The 21305-nt window shown below is 36.0% G+C and overlaps 1 protein-coding gene across 5 annotated transcripts in view; it reads left to right on the plus strand.

The window, feature by feature from the left end:
• ZNF385B (zinc finger protein 385B) overlaps positions 1-21305 on the plus strand; it is a 405481-nt gene that overhangs the window by 108196 nt on the left and 275980 nt on the right. The window contains exon 4 of one of the 5 annotated variants that reach the window (XM_058712603.1): positions 5374-5511. The exons of 3 other annotated variants lie outside the window; for them this stretch is intronic. In XM_058712603.1, the coding sequence (XP_058568586.1) occupies positions 5374-5511 (138 nt within the window). Of the gene's footprint in view, positions 1-5354; positions 5512-21305 lie in introns of those variants that run through there. One more of the 5 variants, XM_058712594.1, reaches the window with a different exon arrangement.

Consider the following 21305-nt stretch of genomic DNA (forward strand, 5'->3'; position numbering starts at 1 on the left):
CCAGCCATTTTGAATGGTGTCAGAATTCTAGAACATTTTAAGGTAGACCTCAAAAAGTCATTATAGAACAATTCTATATTCTGTGCACGTGGTTAAAAACTATAAACAAGGGGCCCATCATATAAATATAGAACTCTACGGAATTGACATATATAAGAGTTTGAAAGGGACTTTTTTAAATAAAGAATTAAAAGGAGTGGCTGGCCCTTTTAGTGAGGACAGATGATCTTTTGCTTTAAGAATTCTTTGGACTATGAACTTTTAAGAGTTATTTTATATCAAGTCTTGGCATTTAGATTTTAAAAACCAAATACCAACACTTTTCAGTGTGGAATTGAATCTTAGACAATGATGGCAAGTGTTTGGGTGGCTGAGTGATGAGAATTATCAAAGGCCAACTTAAAATCTGTTACCTGGTTGTGTGTGTGTGTGTGTGTGTGTGTGTGTGTGTGTGTGTGTGTGTGTTACCTATTTTGAACTAATCTGTGGAGAAAGGCTTTTGATAGCTGGCTTAGCAGGAATTTAAAATTAGTAAGTTCAGTTTCACATGGTGAGTTGAATGTGTTGTCATCCTGACTGACCAGATTTCTTCACATGGATGTTCTGCTTTCATGCCCTTGACAACATCATAGCCAAGGAGGCTCTTGGACATTGTTTGAAATTAGACATGCCTGTGGAATGTGATAACTGACCATGGGGTTGGTGTTCATCTTTGCACTTATGTTTTTTCTGGAGCTGTTTCTTCGGCCCACTGTGAACAAGTTTGCTCTTCTCCTGTTTACCTGATGAGTTTGGAGGAGCTGGTGGGCTGGTTATTGTGGGGTTTTGTTTTGTTTTGTTTTGTTTTGTTTTATGGCCTGAGTGCAGTGGCATTCATATCATGTTGACCCACTTCATTTCAAGAGTTTGCCCTCTAGTGAGCCTGTCTTGCAATCCAGAGACTCTTGACCTGTAGACACCAGATGTTTATTTGTTCTTATGTGGACATGATGTAAAAGGTGTAAGGAGATACTGATTTTGATCCTGGGGAGTTACCCACTCTGGATAGTTACTTACTTTTAGAAGCTGCAGTAACTCCAGCAAATCCCCAGGGTACTATTTTGGTTACTAAAGAAAGAATTCACTAAATTATGTTGTACTGTCAAAATGAATAAATGGTTTCCTTCTTCACATGGAAAATGACTTTGAATATGGTCATATTCTAGATACTAAGATTAGAGCCACACATTCTGTTGTACTTTGTACAGTAAATAGGAAGACCAGTGTTCTCATAAACACCTCTGGGACTCCTTTCCACTGCAAGTCTGGGCCCCAACAGCCACCCAAGAAATGCTCTTCTTTTTAGGTGGTATATGTATAGTCTTTTTTAAAAATAAAAATTGTATATATTTAAGGTGTAGCACATGATTTGATACACATCTACATAGTGAAATGATTGCTATAGTCAAGCTCATTAATATATCCATCTCCAAATATAATCACTTTGTGTGTGTGTGTGTGTGTGTGTGTGTGTGTTGAGAACAACTGAAATCTACTCTCTTAGCAAAATTCCAGTACTCAATATAGTATTGGTAATTCTAGTCAGCATACTATACCTCAGCTCTCTAGACTTATTCATCCTATATAAGTGTAACTTGGTACTGTTTGACCACCATCTCTTAGAAGATGATGAATATTCTACAGGCCCAAAGTCTCAAGTCCAGGGTCAATGCTATCTTAAAGTTCTTTAATGTACATAATTTAAAAAATGATTTATTTGAGAAATATACTGATAGGACAACTCCAAGTAAATACAACATAATATTCATGTTTTGGGGGAGAGGAATATTCTTTTTAAAAATGGGTTTTAAAGTCAAACAGTTTGAATATTGAAAGTAAAGAATAGGGGCGCCTGGGTGGCGCAGTCGGTTAAGCGTCCGACTTCAGCCAGGTCACGATCTCGCGGTCCGTGAGTTCGAGCCCCGCGTCAGGCTCTGGGCTGATGGCTCAGAGCCTGGAGCCTGTTTCCGCTTCTGTGCCTCCCTCTCTCTCTGCCCCTCCCCCGTTCATGCTCTGTCTCTCTCTGTCCCAAAAATAAATAAAAAACGTTGAAAAAAAAAATTAAAAAAAAAAAAAAGAAAGTAAAGAATATTACTACATTTTTTTCTATAAGTGATTTTGAAGAACTCTTACACCAAATAGTATATAGCATATAACAATAAAATAGAGACCTCTACTTCATGAAGTTTATTTTTTGTTTGTGACATTTTCATATGTGATGTTGAACATTATGGGTGTTTTGTTTCAGGGTACACTGACAAGAGAGTGAGATGTTTCATGCCTCATTCTGAAAATCTATTCTTCTTTTTAAAATTTTCTTTTGGGGGCGCCTGGGTGGCGCAGTCAGTTAAGCGTCCGACTTCAGCCAGGTCACGATCTCGAGGTCCGTGAGTTCGAGCCCGGCGTCAGGCTCTGGGCTGATGGCTCGGAGCCTGGAGCCTGTTTCCGATTCTGTGTCTCCCTCTCTCTCTGCCCCTCCCCCGTTCATGCTATGTCTCTCTCTGTCCCAAAAATAAATAAAAAACGTTGAAAAAAAAATTTTAAATTTTCTTTTGAAAATTATAAAGTACATTGCTAAAACAAATATTTTTGGCAAGTGCCTTTCAGATTACTGGGTATAAAGTAGTTAATCAATGAACATTTGATATAATTATGGTTTTTTTTTTTCTTGACGCAGTGGTTCTGAATGGCTGCTTCTTACTTTCTGCTCCCATGCCCTACTTTTGTCATCTTGCATTACAGCCCCATCTCTGCTCTACTTTGTGTCTCAGTCTTAATAGCACCTTCTCTTGTCTTTTTTGCCTGTCCTATCAAGGCAATGCTAATCACCAAATCTCTTGCTCAAGCAAGAGAACACTTGTTTAGGTACCATTTTCTGGTCCATAACCCTATAATAGTTTAGGTAAACATTTTACAGGTCCACAGTCTCTTAACCTGCAATTCTTGCAATCCAAGAAGCCCTGAAAATCAGAAGATTTTATAATTAATACTGATGGCAAAACCTGACCTGAACTGATATGAGGTTAATTATAGACTTTATTTATCCCATCTAGTATGAATATGCACATGTTCTGCTGCAGAAATGTTGTGTCTGACTATAGAGTGTCGCCCCAGACCCCACTGGAAGCATTATATAATTCATGCTCTATGCAGAGTATTATCTTTCTAAAATCTGAAAGCACTTGAATTCTGAAATGCATCTGGCACTAAGGTTTTAGATTAGGGATTGAGGACTATAATCAAATATTATGGCCTCATTTTTTTATGAAAATTTACCTTATTACTAGGGAGCTGCATGCATGATAATAATAAAAAGAACTTTAGGCACACAATCTCATGAACAATTTTCTAAGACTAGAAAAGTGCATGTGCACACACACACACACATACACACACACACACACAGAAAACCCTGAGCAATTGCTGAATCAGTAAATCATGAGGCACAAATGAATGGAATTCAGGAGTAACTGCAAAAGGAGGAGTGCATTTTCCTGTGGTGTAGGGGTGTGTGTAAACACACGCACACAAACATGCTTGTATATATATGTATACATAAAAATGTGCTTGTATACATACACACACAAAAATGTACTTGTATATACACACAAACATACTCGTGTGTATGTCTACTCTGTGTATGTCTATAACTGTCTCCAAGGAAGGAGTTCTGACCAGTGGCCTGTAAACAGTAAAATATATATGTAGAAATATAAGGAGGACACCTATGGGGGTGCCATTTTTAAGTTGCTCCAAAATGCTGTGATATGTAAATGTGCATTAGGAATAGTGCTTATTTTTACACAGACATTTTGGATCTAGTAGACAGTACTAAATGTGGTACCTAAGAGCTAGCAGTATTTCTAGAATTGACCACAGTCCTTCACAGAAGGTCCTCAGGTCAGCATTGCCTTTATTGGACCCTGATTTGTTCTGTCATTAGAGTCTCAGTGAGAGCCTAAAACCCATCTTTAAAAATCCGAATAGAACCTTGAATGTGTTCTTTGTCAATTCTACTTACGAGGAATTTCTTCCAGTTATCATTGTAATTTTTGGTAAATGTTTCATGTCCTTTTTGCTTTGCGCTTTGCACGTCTCAAAGCTCTATATTTTGTGATCTCAAATCACTATTGCTACTTTTTGGGGTATTCTACCTTGTACCTTTTTAAGAGTATGTCAGCTGGCTCTTGCATCTTCTATTTTAGTATTGAAAGAGAGAAGATGGTAAAAGGTAAAGGTGTAAATTTGGGGGTGGATGGGGTGGATTTTATTTATTTAAAGAAATTTTTTTTAAATGTTTATTCTTGAGAGACAGAGAGAGACAGAGCACGAGCAGGGGAGGGACAGAGAGGGAGGCACAGAATCCGAAGCAGGCTCCAGGCTCTGAGCTGTCAGCACAGAGCCCAGTGCGGGACTTGAACTCATGAATCAGGAGATCATGATCTGAGCTGAAGTCAGATGCTTAACTGACTGAGCCACCCAGGCGTCCCTGGGGTGGGGATTTTAATGAGCTATAGAGTTTTTAAAAAGTAATAAGCAGACAAAAAATATGGGGTTAAAAATACTCTTTTACTTTATTTTCTTGTTACACAGAGTACATTGAAATCTTTATTGTTTAAGAATTTGTCTTACAGTAAATTGGATAGTATTTTGCCCTGGTATTAGCATATTCCTGCCCACTTTTACTATCATTATTGTTTTAATTTAGAAACAAGCAATTAGGGGTTGAAGTATATTTAACTTGCTCTTTAGTGGACATCTATGTGAAATATATGGAAATATTTTTGTTATTGTTGTGATAGCCTCTATTGATTTTATTTGTCTCTAGAAAAGTCCCAGGAACCTACAGCTTTATTGATTTTTTGCAGCTTTTACTATAAGTCCTTATAATATATACTACTGATTTCTTCTCTGCATCCTGCTCATTGTTGAAAAGCCAGAGCTATTTTTAACATTTATACAATTTCAGTAGATGATTCTTCATTCCACAAGGTTTGGTGCTAAATCTGTGGAGCCTTTCATAATCATATCCTTTTTGTGGTTTGCTTGAATTTGAGCACAGTGGCTGATTTCATGCATTGATAATGAAGGCTTAGGTTGCCTGTTTCTCGGCATAAATCCACCTCAGACTTGTAGGTTGACAGTGCTTCTGGTTGCAGCACGCATGGAGATATAGAATTGAAATTGCTCTGCTTTCTTTACAAATGACTCAGAGTGTGCTTGTCCTTCCCTAAAATGTTGCCAGCGTGTAAAGGATTTTCAATGAGCAGTGCAATAAGCCAGCATCTGGGAAGGTTTGGAGCTGCGCTGATATAGCGTGGTACTGTCACACAGATAATCAGGGCTGGAGCCAAGTCTCGGTAGCATTGTGCATCACACTGGTCACATACTGGAAGTTTTGTTTATCCAACTTGGTTGTTCTCAAAGCTGGTGAAAGCCCAGCCAGGATGTGGAGTGGACTTCCTAGCAGAGGTGAGCATTTTTATTCTAAAAACTTGGATCTGGTATCTGGTGTGTCAGTAACAGATGCTTATGCTGTGTTGAATCCTGTGGAGTTATCAGTTGTGTTTATCATGTCGTGCTGACAGATTTGAAGGGCGACACTGAGGAGCAAAATATATGATTCTTTAATTTCATTGGGAAGTAACTCCTTAAATGCACGGTGTGATAGCATTCTTTTCTTTCTGTGCTAGCTGTTTGCCGAGGACATCTTAACAGTAGGTGACTTCCTTTGCATTTTAAACATTCAGAACAAGTCAGTGATATTATGCAATTTTGCTGTCATTACTGAAAGTAGGTAATTAGCAGTGCTATCATGTGTTTCATATATATATATATATATATACACACACACACACACACACACACACACACACACACATATGACTATGAACTAAATGTACTTTGTAGAATCTTTGATGTGAAAAATATATAGGAGGAAGCAAGTGATGTTTACAAGATAACTAAGAAAGTAAATGAAGTGGATTACATACTGGAGTTGATACCTTGTTAAGCTTGACATTAATAATTAAAAGTTATGACCTGTCACACACTGGACAACCTCCAGTAATTGATTTTTAGAGACAGTATACTGAATGAAAGAAGGAGAAAATTAGTAACATTTCTTCCTAAAGCATGTTTTAATTAGATGTGACATTTTAAATGTATCAGATTTTATGACTTAAATGTAAATAAAGTGCTGACACTCAGCTGGAAAGTTAAATTACTAGATCACCTGCCCAGGAAGGTCAGTTGTGGCATTGGAAGTATAAAGTATTTGCAAGCCAACTAGATAGAGGCAAGCTCGAAGTTAGCCTCCGAGTATATGCAGTCCAATTGCTTAGGCTCTTCGAACTCCAATTCCTTCATGATGAGAAGCTGTTCTAAAGAAGAAAGGACTGAGAGTTATGATGTGTTCACAAAACAGTATGCTTATTAAGTGTCTGTTTAGTGTGTTAAGTCTGCAGAGAAATCTATTTTTGTTTGATTGGAAGCTAACATGGCACATGAGGTATGTATTTATATATGTGTGTATGTGTTTTTCCTGCTAAATTTATTTGAGGCAGCTGTTCTATAGCTTTCAACTCTGAAGTTATAGATAAGGGTGTATTCGTTTGACAGAAGATTCGAGAACCCCGTTTACTGCCAGTACATGTAAAGCTTGGCTAAGCAGACGCATCAGGAGCAAACCATTTGTGTTCGCCAATCTGTCTCAGCAAGTCCCAGGGCCACTATCTTGCTAGAAGCCACTGTGTGCTTTTGAAAGCATGAAATTAGTTTTATACTGAGCACATGGTTTCTCATTTAGCAGCTCTTTTTATGGTAATGGTCAATTTATGGTTCACTGCCAGGATTTCGGTGTTCTGTCAAAGCTGATAGTTTCTGCTAAGGTGTCTCTATGAGATAAATTTTTAAAAAGCAGAGGGAGGGAGGTACCTAATTAGACCCTCAAGAAGAGACTCTTACCTTCAACCTAGTCTGTTTTCTGAATGCATTGTCATTTCTCCAAAATTCTTTATGTTTTTAATCCAAAACCTACAGATTTAAAGTTATGAACATTTATCTCTTTGGACTTTACTTGACGTGTGACATCAAAATAGCTATGTTCTCATATGTATAGTATTTATTCATCTTTTTGTAATACATTTGTAGAAAACCACTCTATTAGTACTGACCATTTTGTGCAGTTCATCATTAGACTTATCTACTTGTTTGGTAATACATCCCAGAGCAATGCTGGAGAGAGGACAAGGCTTTTATATATTTTATAGTTGATATACACTACCCATACATTGCCCATACGTTATTATACATATGTGTGTTGTGAGAAGGGTTAGTTAAGGAATAAAGCTAAACAGCCCAAAGATGTATTAGCAATGTTGAAAATGTCTTCTTTCATACAACTGCCTCATCTTGAAAAGTAAAAGCTCTGAAATGCTAAAATTATATTAAAAATAGTTTTTATTTGTTTCCACAAAGTGATAATAGATGAAATGTACTTTAAATGTTGTAAGAATGATTTTCTTAGCCTTTTCTTTCTATCAGAAAATAACCCTTGTTGAAAGTTTTGCTAGTCATAGTGCATTTTGAAATAGAGGTGGTCAAAATTAACTACCAAGACATTTAATGAAGTATTTATTCTTGTGTTTTTTCTTTGTATGGTGGTAATAGATATATACAGGTGGATTACGGTACACATTGGAATGGTGCTATTATGCTTTTTTTTTTTCAAACGGCCTTGACAATGGAACTGAAAACACTTCTGAAATCTTGAATTTCATGATTTTTTTTTCTTGTTAATCCTTGGATCTTTGCCTAGGTTATTAAGTGATTTCACATGATAAAGGATCCAAGCTAAAATCGTATTTATTGAAACGTATGCATATAATATGTGCCATTATAATTAGGAGATTTTCTGATTTTCAGTGGAGCCTAATTTCAAACAACTTATTTTTCTTCTGTTCTTTTAGGAATGTCATGTCACAAGTCATCATCAGATTGTCAGGGGGGTTTTGTTTCAGGTTTTGACTACAAACAAATATCTCATATTTCTTGCTTCCCCAAATCCCATGAGACAAATTGGGTTTTTGTGTTGAGAATTAGAAGATTAGAAGGGCATTGAGATTTTCTCTTTTAAATTTCTGATGATTTAACATGTTTAGTAAATAAAACCTTTAAAGAAGTTTTGGAATGTCAGAATTCTCCTAGAATAGTAAAACTTGTCATATTACATAGATCATAGAAATTCACTAGAAGTGAGGGATAATTCAGCATATTTGCCTAAAATCTTAGCATCGATTTCTCTTTCACGGGAGTAGGATTTAGAAAGTTATCATGAGGATGTGAGATTCTTGTGAATCTATGTGAAATTTACCTGTGTCTTTTCACTTTTATGTCAAGAGCTAGCAATCCTGGGTTCCCTTTAGCATTTAAAAATGATTAGTTATGACACATAGCAAATACCAAAGTAGGTAGTAAACATACTTTAGTTGAGGAACATGACAAAATCAAAGTACTCTCCAAGTTCAGTGAGCTTTCCTATCGTACACAAGCAATTATTTGTTTGGACTATTTATATAGTTTGTATATAGTTTGTTTTGAGGTTTGTTGCTGTGGTGATAAATTCTTTTTTAGTATAAGTATGTCCCAGGCAATATTTGGGACATACTTATACTAAAAATTATTCATTGTTTAGCTGAAATTCACATTTGACTGGGTGTCCTATATTTAACGTGGGAACCCTACCTACTTTCTAAATAAGAAGGTGGATCTCTAATTATTACCAATAAAATTGGGTCTGCCAAAACCAAAATGCCAGCTTCATATTCCTATAAAAGCAGTTTCTACCTCGGAGTTTATTCCTAGAATCTCCTATGAAAAGAAAGTTTTCATTTGAGAAACTTAAAATGGTATATATATATATATATATATATATATATATATATATATATATGGATTGGTAGAGCAGAAATCATGAGGAAGGATATGAAAGCCTCCTGTAGTTACAGAAATAAGACAATAAAGGCAGCATATTAAATAACAGTTGCCAGTAACATTTTAAATAAACAATTTCCAATTGTTATCCTTTATCAACTAGAACATTTTCAGGATTTTCCTCCTTTAACAAGTTTGAGATTCTTATAAATTAATTTTATTTTGTTGTAGTTAAGATGCATGATGAGGGGTCCCTCCTTCATGGTCTCCCTCTACTCCTCCATCTGGACTTCACTCAAATGCTCATTGTCCTTTTGATTTTAGGACTCATGTTCTTGACTGCTACTTCCTAGGTTTCACAGAGAGACAGAGTAACTTGCAAACTTGACTCAGAAGATCTATGGGATCCTTTAGTTATTAAGTGCACCATGGCTGAGTAAAAAAGAATAAAGATAATATTTATTGTGTACCCACTATGTGCCTCATACAATATTAAAATATTAATAGGCAGATTTTTATCGAATGCTCATCACTTTTTAGTGTATTAATGTAATATTCATCGTACACATGTTAAGCCATGGCTGAGTAAAAAAGAATAGAGATAACATTTATTGTGTACCTACTATGTGCTTCATACAATATTAAAATGTTTATAGGCAGATTTTACTGAATGCTAATCCCTTTTTAGTGTATTAATGTAATATTCATTGTACACATGTTAAGCTATTTATCAAAAACCCTGTTCCTAGCCCAGAGTTACTCCAATTTTAACCTCACCAGAACAGAGCAAAACATTTCCATCCTGGCTCCAAATGTTACTTTTAAACATCTGGGCAACCTCCCCACAGGGAAATGAAGGAATAAAGGCTCATTTTTTTTTTTTTTATCTCACCTAAGCCTGTATTTTAAAATCCTCTTTGCTCAGACTTTGCTTTACCTTTCTTGTCTCTTTTCACTTCCTAATATGTCCCTGCCTCCACTATTTTTATAAGTATCCCCAATGAGTGTGACTAGATATCACCATATAATTTGATTCTCAAGATGAGAAAGAAATATATAGAAGTAAACTACATGTGCTATAACAGAATTTTGTCCTAGGCTACCTTGAAGTTGATTAGTAAATAATGTAGAGGAGATGTTTGGAATAATTTCATTAAGCTAACCTTTTTGTACCCAGTCTAAAATGCCACCTCAGTTCTCTCTGTCAGTCATGTGACATGTCAAACCAGGAAACCAGTTTTGAGCCCAAATTGATCAGTTGAATGTGAGAGCAATTAACTCAAGTTTTGGAAATAGCCCAATAGAGAACTGTTCAGTAAACCGTATCTTCTCTTAGTTAAATGGTACCCCCCCCACACACACAATGATCTAGTTCATTTCTCAATGTCTTTTGCTCTATAGGACAAATTCCAACTTCCTTCCAATTTTTTTCATGTCTTTTTAACAGTGTATCACTATTTCAATCTGATTATTTTGATCCCAAAAGATTTTTTTTTTTGCCTTCTCTCATCAGTCTGTTTTCTGCTTTTGCCTAGTCATAAGTGTCACTATGTTATGCATTACTTCTAATTGTTCAAGATTGTATTGGCAGATTTTTCTGGAATTTAAACTATGTTCTTTGGGAAAAGATTCTGATTCTTCTTTACCTTAAAGATCACTATTTTAGTCTCCATGTTAGCTCCAATGTCCCCCTGCTTATATCAGTCCTATTTGTCTGTATGGTCTGTTTGTTATGGCAAAATGCCAATGTGAATCCATAATTTAAATTTTAATACTAAGTATCATCGAACAACTTTTTTTTAACTTGTCCTCAAATTCTTAGAAGAGGCACTGGTGAGTAAGTTAAAGTTGCTAGTAGTTTAAGGCATTCTGTTTCTTTTAATTTCCTATAAGATGAGATTGCTCAATAGCTATATTTTCTTGGCAAATGGCAATTGAATGATAACTAGGTGCCTCCCACAGGGAATGCCTGTTCTATCAGAGCAAGGAATCTTCTGTCTTCTGATTCCATCCAGGGAGTCTGCAACACCACCAGGCTATTTAGCCAAATATCTTTTTGTTGACATTTCAGATTGGTGTGTGAATTTCACTTGGATATCTATGGTAATTCTGCTTCTATTTTTTGGCACTCTAATTCACTGTTTGGTAGTGTTGGTTTTTTAGAAGATGATGGAAGTAATGAATTTACATCTAGAAACCCTCTGTTTCTTCCAGCAAGTTAAGGTGGTATTTCTTTACTTGAGTTTTTTCTTGGCACACTGGAAAGGGGAGCTTGAAATTTGAAAATATTCAGGTGTAAGCAGATTCAGAAATTAATCTACAGGGACTTTTTTCTGGCATTTTCCTACATTTTATGTATTTTTATTATTGCACAATGGGTAATACAATACTCATGATAAGTTAGTTAACTCTTGATTAATTGAAGCTTTCAAATTTTGTATAATTTAAGTATACAACAACTTTTTACAAATTGAGGGGAACAAGCAATGGATGTCAGTCTGTGTACAGAGTAGTTAGAAATTCTTTAATGGGTTGTGAATCATGCTTAATTGGGATAGGGAGAAAATAGGGATGGTTTATAAGTGATCTCTAACAAACTGAGGGTTGATGGGGGGTGGGAGGGTGGGTGATGGGTACTGAGGAGGGCACCTTTTGGGATGAGCACTGGGTGTTGTATGGAAACCAATCTGACAATACATTTCATATATTGAAAAAAAAAGAAATGATCTCTAACACTTATTTCTTGCTTCAGCTGCAAGTGATTTAACCAGTGTTGGATCTCTATCAGCACATTTTGTCACTGTCCGTCTTTAATCAAGTGAATGCACTAAAATAGTGCATTAAAGGGCTTCAGAATAACAGCAGTGATAACTAACACTTTCAAAGTAACTATATGCCAGACCCTTTACATACATAAACTCATTTAGTCTTTGTAACAGCCCTATCAGTAAGTACTGTTATACCTACTTTGCAAGTAGGAAAACTGAAATCCAGAGAGGCTAGTTAGGTTACCTGCCCAAAGTCATCCAGGTAACTCATCTGGGATTTGAATCCAGACAGTCAGGCTCCAGAATCCATGCTTTTAACCACTGTCCTAGACTAGCTTTCCTAGACTAGCTTTCTATAGGACATCTAACAAAATGTTTGTTGATATTATCTTGTGAATAGAGTAGAAAGCTGTAGACTGAATGATAATGTAAGTTACTGGATTTGTAACTGGTTGAATGCCTACACCCACTTGTACCTCTTCAATATCAAGTTGAGGCTCTAGGACTCTGCAATGACTTGGTGGGAACACTGATGACTTGGCTATTAGATTTGTAGATGATATGAAGTGGAGATCATAAATACATAGGAAAATACAATTAATATATATCTCAATGCCTTAGCCACATCCCATACAAATAAATCAGAATCTCTAGGAGTGCTACACAGGAATAATATTTTTTAAATTCCCAAGGTGATTCCAATGTGCAACCCCAGTTTGAGCCACTGTTTTAGAAAGATGAACAAACTCCAACATGGTCAATTTCAACTACAATAAATGAAAGAGGGAGAGAGAGAAGTTGTAGGAGTATAGAACTATGAACTCTTATATGAGTCAAAAGCATAATATAATTGTCCCCTACAGTCTTGATAATATCTTAGGTGGGACTAGAAAAAATAGGATATCTGTAACAGTGAAGTTTCTTCAACTGGCCAGAGCATGCCTGGAGTTTGGGAGAGATGCAGAGAGCCGTAGGTGCTTTCATTTGGGAGTGACTGCCATGGCCAAGGTGCACTGAGTACTTTGTCAAGCAGAAGAGATCATCAGAGGGTTTGTTATAACATTTGAGTTATAGTGGGCTTTTTCCTGCTGTTTGTTTGAATTTTTTTTATATTTATTTTTTGAAGTATAATTAACATACAGTGTTAGTTTCCGATGTACAATGTAATCATTCAATAATTCTAAACATGACTCAGTGTTCATCACCATAAGTACACTCTTTAATCCCCTTTATGTCACCCACCCCCCCCAACCTCCCTTAAATTATAGTTTTTCAATAAAGATTTCAGGTAAAATTAAGATCAGTGGATGGGCTTATCAATAGGAAAGATTTTCATGTGATGTAAAGAACTTCCTAATAGGGCTGTCTGAATATGAGGAGACTCCTTTTTTGAACATAGTACATGTCCCTGATTGGTGATACTGAAGCAAAAGGCAGAGTGTGACTTAGATGTGTGATAGAGGAGAATAAGGATTGCATGGATGGTTAACATAGATGATCTTCCAACTTCAGACTCTATAATTACAGGAGCATGTTAAATTAATAAGGTAATATATCAGCGAGGATTCATTCATTACATTAGTTCTGTGTCTAGGAGAAGCAGCAGAACAGCGTTATGGCAAGTTTCAAGCATTCAAAGTTTCAAAGCCCAGGTCCACCACAGCTTGGCTGTGTGACCAGGCAACTTATTGCACTTTCCAAGTCTCGGTTTCCTCAGCTGTAAAACAAGAATAATAATTGATTCCTCTGCATGGATTTGCTACAAAGATTAAGTGAGAATAATGTATATAAATTTCTTTGCATGGCAAACTGAGGGAAAATAGGAGGAATATGATATAATCAGAAGTTACAGTAAAAGCTGTAAAGTTGCCAATGATGATTTTATGATTTGGCATGAGTTTAAGTACTCAGTAAATGTAGCCCATTATTATTTACAAACTATCTTTCTTCTGTTATAGCTGACTTCTGGTAAAAATTAGTGTCTGAGAGATAAAACTGAAAGCAGGTAAATTTGGTGGGGGATACAGCAGCATAGGGGACTCCAACAATGGGCCACAGGATGGGCAGCTTTGAGTAAGTGGAGGCCCCATAAAGAACTGGGCCTAGGTAGGGATGGGAGATTTTGAAAGGGGATTGATAATTAGATCCCTAATCACTGATACTCATCACCTATTTCTATCTTTTATTTCATTTGATCCTTACCACAACACTGGGAAGTAGATAAAGTAGTATTTGCTCATTACACTAATAATAAATCAGCACCTGGGCAGTGACTTGCTGAAGAGCAGACCTGGAAGTCAAACCCAGACCTGTTGAACCTCCACTCCACAGCTTCCACACATCACACCAGCTTCTTCTGCCTACTTCTGTGGGCAGCCCAGCTCAAACATTAAGTAAGGAGGACTTACCAGTTGAGCATAAACAATGCAATGAGGTTTGGAAATGAAGGAAAGATGTGTAAGGGGAGTGTGATCAATGAATCAAATTTAGTTCAGGGATAAAATTTTAAAGCTTTCCTGTTGATTGGAAGACAGCTTATAAAGAAGGTTGGAATGATAATTAAAAGCTCAAGTAGTAACCTTACCAGTCAATGATGTTAACATTATTATCACATTTTATAGGATCTGAATACTTAAAGGGCTTTCTGTGTAATATAATTAACCATCCTTAACACATCTCATACTAAAGGGCAAGCTTCTTTAGTATGGTATAACAAACCCAACAGTTAATAAGAATCATCATATATTAAAAGTTTAATGGTTCACTGAGTTGGGGGAGGAGAAAGGGCAGAAGGCAAAAGTTTGTGCTTTAATTCCGTTAATCAAAAGAACTTCACGACATCTGCAAAACAATGGACAGGCTGTGATTTATTTTTTTAGACAAAGTTGCAAGTGCCAGGAATAAATACTAAATAAATTAGTTTTATAAATGACTGCATACTCTTATTGCAATAAATATAGAGTATAAATATAGATGAGTCACTTAAGATGATTTTTCATTGGATCAGAATCTTAATTTTGCTGTTGTTGTCATCATGCTTTTCACTGACCAAGGTATTATATTTATTTTCCTTATCACATCTGAGTATGTTTATAAAATGCAAAAGTAAATTAGATTAGTAAGATATATTTAAGGAACAAGCTCTTTACCCAAAATTAACCGTTTTTATATCCAATACATATTCTATTATTGTACTTATCATGATATATATGAATTATTTTTTAAAATATCTTTCTCTTCTCCTAGACTGCTTGAGAATAGGAACTGTGTCCTAATTCTTTTAAATATGTGAGTCTCAATACAACACTAGGCATATAGTAAATGATATACTTAAAACACTGACTAACGGATAAGACTTGAATACAGGACCTGTGACTACTTGTGCAGAACTCAATAAATTATCTGATAGTGCTGCTCATAAAAATATTTATTATTTAATTAAAAATACAGTGAGGCATGTTTCTTATCAGATGGGCAAGATCAAGTCTTATTTATGATAATACAGTGAGTTAACAAATGTATGGGCATGGGAGCACTCTAGTTCATTGTTGGACGGAGTGTACTTGCTATGAAATACATGAAATTCATTCATGTATTTGCCAAGGCAAGGTGACAATAACTCTCAAAACTTAGAATATGCATAGCTTTTGACCCAGCAACTCCAGTATCCCAGATTTAGTCAGCATATATACTTGCATATATATACAAAGGTACATAAGGCAATAAATTTTCTTGCATGTGTCTATAAAAAATATAGGATTTTATTGTAACATTATTTTTAGTAGAAAAATATAGAAAAAATATACCCAGCATAGGTGATGGTAATAATCATGGTTCATCCATGCAGTGTGATACTTTCTTAGCCTGTTTGGGCTGCTATGACAGAATACTACAGACTGGGTAGCTTATAAACAACAGAAATTTCTTTCTCATAGCTTTGGAAGCTGGAAGTCAAAGACCAGGGTTCCAGCATGGCCAGATAAGAGCCCTCTTCCAGGTTGCAGACTTTTTGTTGCATTTTCACATGGCAGGAGGGGCATGGGATCTCTGTAAGGTCTCTTTGATAAGAACATAAATCTCATTCATGGAGAATCTACCCTCATGACCTAAGCAACTCCCAAAGGCCCCACCTTCTAATGCCATCACATTGGCCATTAGGATTTCAACATATTGGGGTGCCTGGGTGGCTCAGTCGGTTAAGCGTCCGACTTCGGCTCAGGTCACGATCTCACGGTCTGTGAGTTTGAGCCCCACGTCGCGCTCTGTGCTGACAGCTCAGAGCTTGGAGCCTGCTTCAGATTCTGTGTCTCCCTCTCTCTCTGACCCTCCCCTGTTCATGCTCTCTCTCTGTCTCAAAAATAAATAAACATTAAAAAAAATTTTTTTTTAAAAGGATTTCAACATATGAATTTCAACATTTGTAACAACTGATATGGGATAATGTACAAGATATAAGTAAAACAAGAAATATGCAGAAAAATATATATTTCCATAAAAGATATGTTTGTGTGTTTATATGTATATATACATATACATGTGGAGAGAGAGAAGGGATGGGGAAGGAGGAGAAAGAGAGAAAGAAGGGATGAATCATTTCACAGGGAGCCTGGGGACTGAGTTCAAGGTAGAATTGCTTTTGACTTGATTCCTTTTTGTATTGTTTGAAGTAGACTTTTATTTAACTATTATACCCTTTTGTACTTTTGAATTTTTAACATAATTTTGAGAAGTTTACTTTTGAGGATAACAGATATTTTCATATAAACAAATGAAAGATGAAAGAGGCAGAGGGAAAATGGCAGGAATGTGATGTGATTAAAAGTTATCACAGTAAAAGCTTGTAGGGTTGCCAGGTGATGACTTCATGCCTCTAAGCCACAGTTAATGGATGAGAAAAGCAGAAGCCATTTACCAGGTAATTGGATGATGATCCAGTTTATTGCCTTTTGTCCTCCCAAGTGTCTGCTCCCTAGAAGTTCAAGGTGAAAAGCTGATGTTTGGTCAACTCCTGAGCAGGTGTTGTATTGACCCTTTATGACCATTCCTGGTGTCCAGCCTTGGCCTACCTGATAGTGTGTGTTTTTCCTTCCAGAACTTGCTAGAAATACACCCCTCAAGTATTCATGATTGAATGCAATCACTTGAGTGTCTCTTGTATAAAATATTTTCACATGTCTTAGTCTTCAGTGTCCATGTAAAACACCAGGGCCTTAGGGGACTTCAGCTTCATGAAATGAAAACTTCCAATGCAGGTCACACTACCATATTGAAAGGAAAGGAAGAAAGACCAAAATTATGTTAAAATAATAGTAAAGCATGCCTTAAATCCACAAACATGACAGCATTCAATGCTGCCCTGAGCTCACCCTTTTGTGCAGAGGGTTTGTTTTTTAATCTCATACATTTAGTTCTCTGAGAAATACATAACACTGGGTGATCTTACCTCTGGGATTGTAATACAAAGTCACGATTTGACAATGGACGTCTTATCATGAATTCCTTTGCTCCTAGGGGTTTAATGCTGAGTTTGAATGTTAATTTAACTCATTCTTTTTGTTTAATAAGCTCAAAATCCCAGCTGAGCTGAAGTGGGAGTGATTTTATATTATATAAAATGTTAGTTTGCAGAAATGTGGTATGAAGGACTCGGTTAATATTATGATCAGCTAACTATTGATTAGACATTTTCCTTCTGTCTTCTAATTGGTCTAAATTGGCTGTACTGCTGCTTTTTAAAAATATGCTCTCGCTTGCATTTTAAGATGATACTATTGGATTTTCACAGAGCTATATATATACATCCTTCCCTGTTATGATCAGACGCATAATTGCTGACATTTATGCATTGTCTACCCCGGATTAAGGTAGTTTGTGTTTGTGAATCCATACAGAGCCAATTAGACACAAAAGCCACAATATTAGTCTCATTAGCACTGTGCTAATGAGTTAGCTTAGTTGGCTAAGCTAACTAGATACAACCACTGTTGACCTAATGCTAATATTCTATGAATTTCTATCTTTCTCTGCCTCATAAAAATGGTAGCAGGAATATATCAGGGAAAGATGTTTTACAAACTTTCCATGTTAGATCATTTTACTTTCAAAGAAGTGTCCAAGAATCAGCACAGGTATTATAATACACAAACTACAAAGGCTGAACATTTGTACAAAAAGGAGATCTTAATCTGAATAAGTTTCTTTCCTTTGATAGGCATTATTTTTTTGTGTAAAGATGAGTGCAAAATGGTGGTCTATTTGTGGTATGTCTGGAGGGTAGGGTGTCTATGAAGAACTCTCATGAAACGGTGTTTTGGCAAAGCAGATAAGCCAGTTGCAGAGGGCACCTGTATGCAAGTCTCTGGGAGCCTTCCCAGTCTCGGCTGCGCCTCAGAATCAGTTGGGGAACTTTTAAATAGTACTGATGCCCACGCTCCACCCTGATCAATTAAATCCAAATTGCTGGCTTGTGTGTTTTTAAAAGCTCTTCAGTTCTAAAACCACCTTTGAGAATCTCTGGTTAAAGGGATTTGTGCTCTACTGTGCAGGTAATGGACAGTCTTTGAATGAAGCACCACAATGAGTTGATTATGAAAGAGCTGTCCGAGTGAGATTATAGAGCACAGTGGCAAAGAGTTTGAGATTTGGCCACGACTTCAAACCCTGACCCTGACTTTTTACTATGAAGGAAAGTTCTCTAACCTCTCTAAACTCAGTTTTGCATCTGTGAAATGTACCTCACTGGGTAGGAGTGATGATCAAAGTTACACATGCTACAGAACGTAGCACAGTACTTAGAAACATAATAATTGTGAACAATTAAAGAAGTACATGTTTCTACATGTGCAGTCTTGTTTACCTCTTTTGTGCAAAATGGGAATAGTATTAGCCAGATCTGAACATTACAGGGTGAAAGCCAATGTATGCATATTTCACTTGACAAAATAAAACACATTTCAGTCTGCTCAGAAAAGTGTTTATTTCTAAAAACTTAATCCATTTTAACAAGTGATTTCCATGATAAAGTCTGCTTTACATTTTTGCAGTAAAAAAAAATGGTCCCAGTAGACCAAGTTTATAACCTTTGGTGCCTTAGGACATGCTAGTCATTGTGAAAAACCAGTGGGTGGCAGAAATTCTTTCAAACTTAATTATACTTTTGATTTTATGTTTCTTCTCCTTTATCTTGTCACCATCCTGTCTCTTTATCTTTGTGGCATAAGAATTTTTCTGTTACTTCATATTAAACCTCCAGTCTGTAAAGTCCATTCCTAATCATTCATTCATTCATTCATTCAGGTGTTTATTCAATACTACTTATTAAGCATAAATTTCATCCTAAATACTTCTTTTATCAGTACAAAAGCTGTACCCAATTTACAAATGAACTGTGTTGTGGTAATTGTTTTGTAAATTAATTTATGGTTTTGAAACATTTTATTATAGATTTAATATTTTAAATTAGGTCTATGCTTCCAAGCCAACTAAGCATAGTTGGGGGAAGAGGGGTGGAAATGTCAGAACAGTAATGCACAATTTCCATAGGAAGAAGCAAAATTCATACTAGTAATAGAAAGTAATAAAGAAAAAGGAAAGGAAGTAGAATCTGAAAAGTCAAGATTATATATTGAAATGTTTCCGTTATGGTGAAGTCAGCATTAACTTCTTTTCTAGCATTAAGTTTCATGGAAGAAAGTCTTCTTAGGGACTAGGAGAGTAAGGGAAGAGGCCATTTAAAATTCTTTATAGCTGATGGTTGTATAATTTATCATCAAAATGGGACCCTTTTAAGAGTTATTCATGATTAAGCCAGAAAGGCTTAAACTTGGGTTGCTTCATACTGGGATGCGTGGTCACTCTAATTAGGGGTATGGACAATGTTAGATTTTTCCCAATGCAAGTGTTAAATAGATCAAACAAGAATCCAGATATAGTTAGATTTAACGATTTAGAATTAACAATTAAAGCAATTCCAGCCTTGAAACACCATGGTATTCAATCTTTCACCTTCCTGATTGCTAATAGTTCCATGACCCTTGGAATATTTAGGAAATTGGAGAAGGCAAGCATTTCATGTAAACATGATGCAACATGAAAAATAAGAATGGAATTGAGTACAAAGCTGTACTACTTAATTAGACCTCTCTAACTTGAAAATGCAAGGCTTACCCTCTTGATTTTTACTCAGTTTTACCCTTGTATTCTTGAAAATGCTGGGAGGTTTACAATGGTTTACAAATTCTGTTCTCTAAGACCATTTTGTACCTTTTAGATTCTGTTCTCATGGAATCTCGGACAAGATTGGGTCCACCTCCAGCTGTCTCAAATTGAGTTTAATCACCAGGAAAGTTCTGTTGATTCTCAGTGATGTTTACTTGATTAATTCAGCTCTAGCCATGGTGCCTTCTTACCTATGTCTCTCAATGTGTCCTAGAAAATTAAATGTTTCCTTTTGGGATTTTCAGGAAACTTGAACTAAAAGGAAATTTGGTTTCCTCTTTTTTATTTGAATATAAAAGAATATTTTAATTAGTTTTCTTTAATCTAGTTTTTACTCTAGTGTAAATATTTTATATGAACTACATTTTCTTTAAAGTCATGTTTTAACTCCACTATGTTATTAGAATTTAACCTTTTCTCTTCCCAATACTCTAAAGTATAAACCACTTGATTCTTTTTAGAAGACAATACTTTGGGGGTTAGACTTAAGAGAAATTTAGAAACTATTTGTGCTACCCTTGTTTAATTTTGAATAGTTCCCTGATTTAATCTTTTATCAAGAATTCATCTCTAAATAAATAAACAAACTAAAAATAGGGGGAGTGTCTGGATGGCTCAGTTGGTTAATACCCGATTCTTGGTTTCAGCTCAGGTCATGATCTCACTGTTCGTGAGTTTGAGCCCCATGTTTGGCTCTGTGCTAACAGAGCAGAGCCTGCTTGGGATTCTCTCTCTGTTCCTCTCTCTCTGCCCCTCCCCTGCTCTTGCTCTCTCTCTCTCTCTCAAAATAAATAAATAAACTAAAACAAGAAAGAATTCATAAATGGGTTTTAAAAGTATAAATACATAAAATAACAATGACAATTTTTGAAGAGCATTTTCACACTGATTTCTATCACTCATGCATTGAACTAGCATTTTTTTTTCTATCCCAGAGTCCTCCCAACTGAGAGTTTACAGATGTTGACGTTAGCAATTAAAGACTATAGTTAGCTAACCAATATTAAGAATTTCTGATGACATCAGTCCTTTGGAAAGAAAGTGCAACATATTGAGACCAGATAATAGTAGACTTAAAACTAGGGTTATTTTTAACTCTAGTTATACATACAATAATGCTGCTTTGTTTTGGGCCAATTTGTCTTAACTATGAGAAAGAGAAAAATTTCAAGACCCAAACTTCACAAATGTGGATCTTTCACCCTGATTGCTCTTTCCATATAAAAGAGGTCATGGTGTGGTGGAAAGAACACCAGATGATTTGGCTTTTCTGAATTCACATCTTGAGGCTGCTCTCCCTGACTTTGAGACCTTGAGTAAGTCATATTAAGCCTCCGGGCTTCAAAT

The sequence above is a fragment of the Neofelis nebulosa genome, chromosome 2, assembly GCF_028018385.1.
Source record: "Neofelis nebulosa isolate mNeoNeb1 chromosome 2, mNeoNeb1.pri, whole genome shotgun sequence".
NCBI lineage: Eukaryota > Metazoa > Chordata > Mammalia > Carnivora > Felidae > Neofelis > Neofelis nebulosa.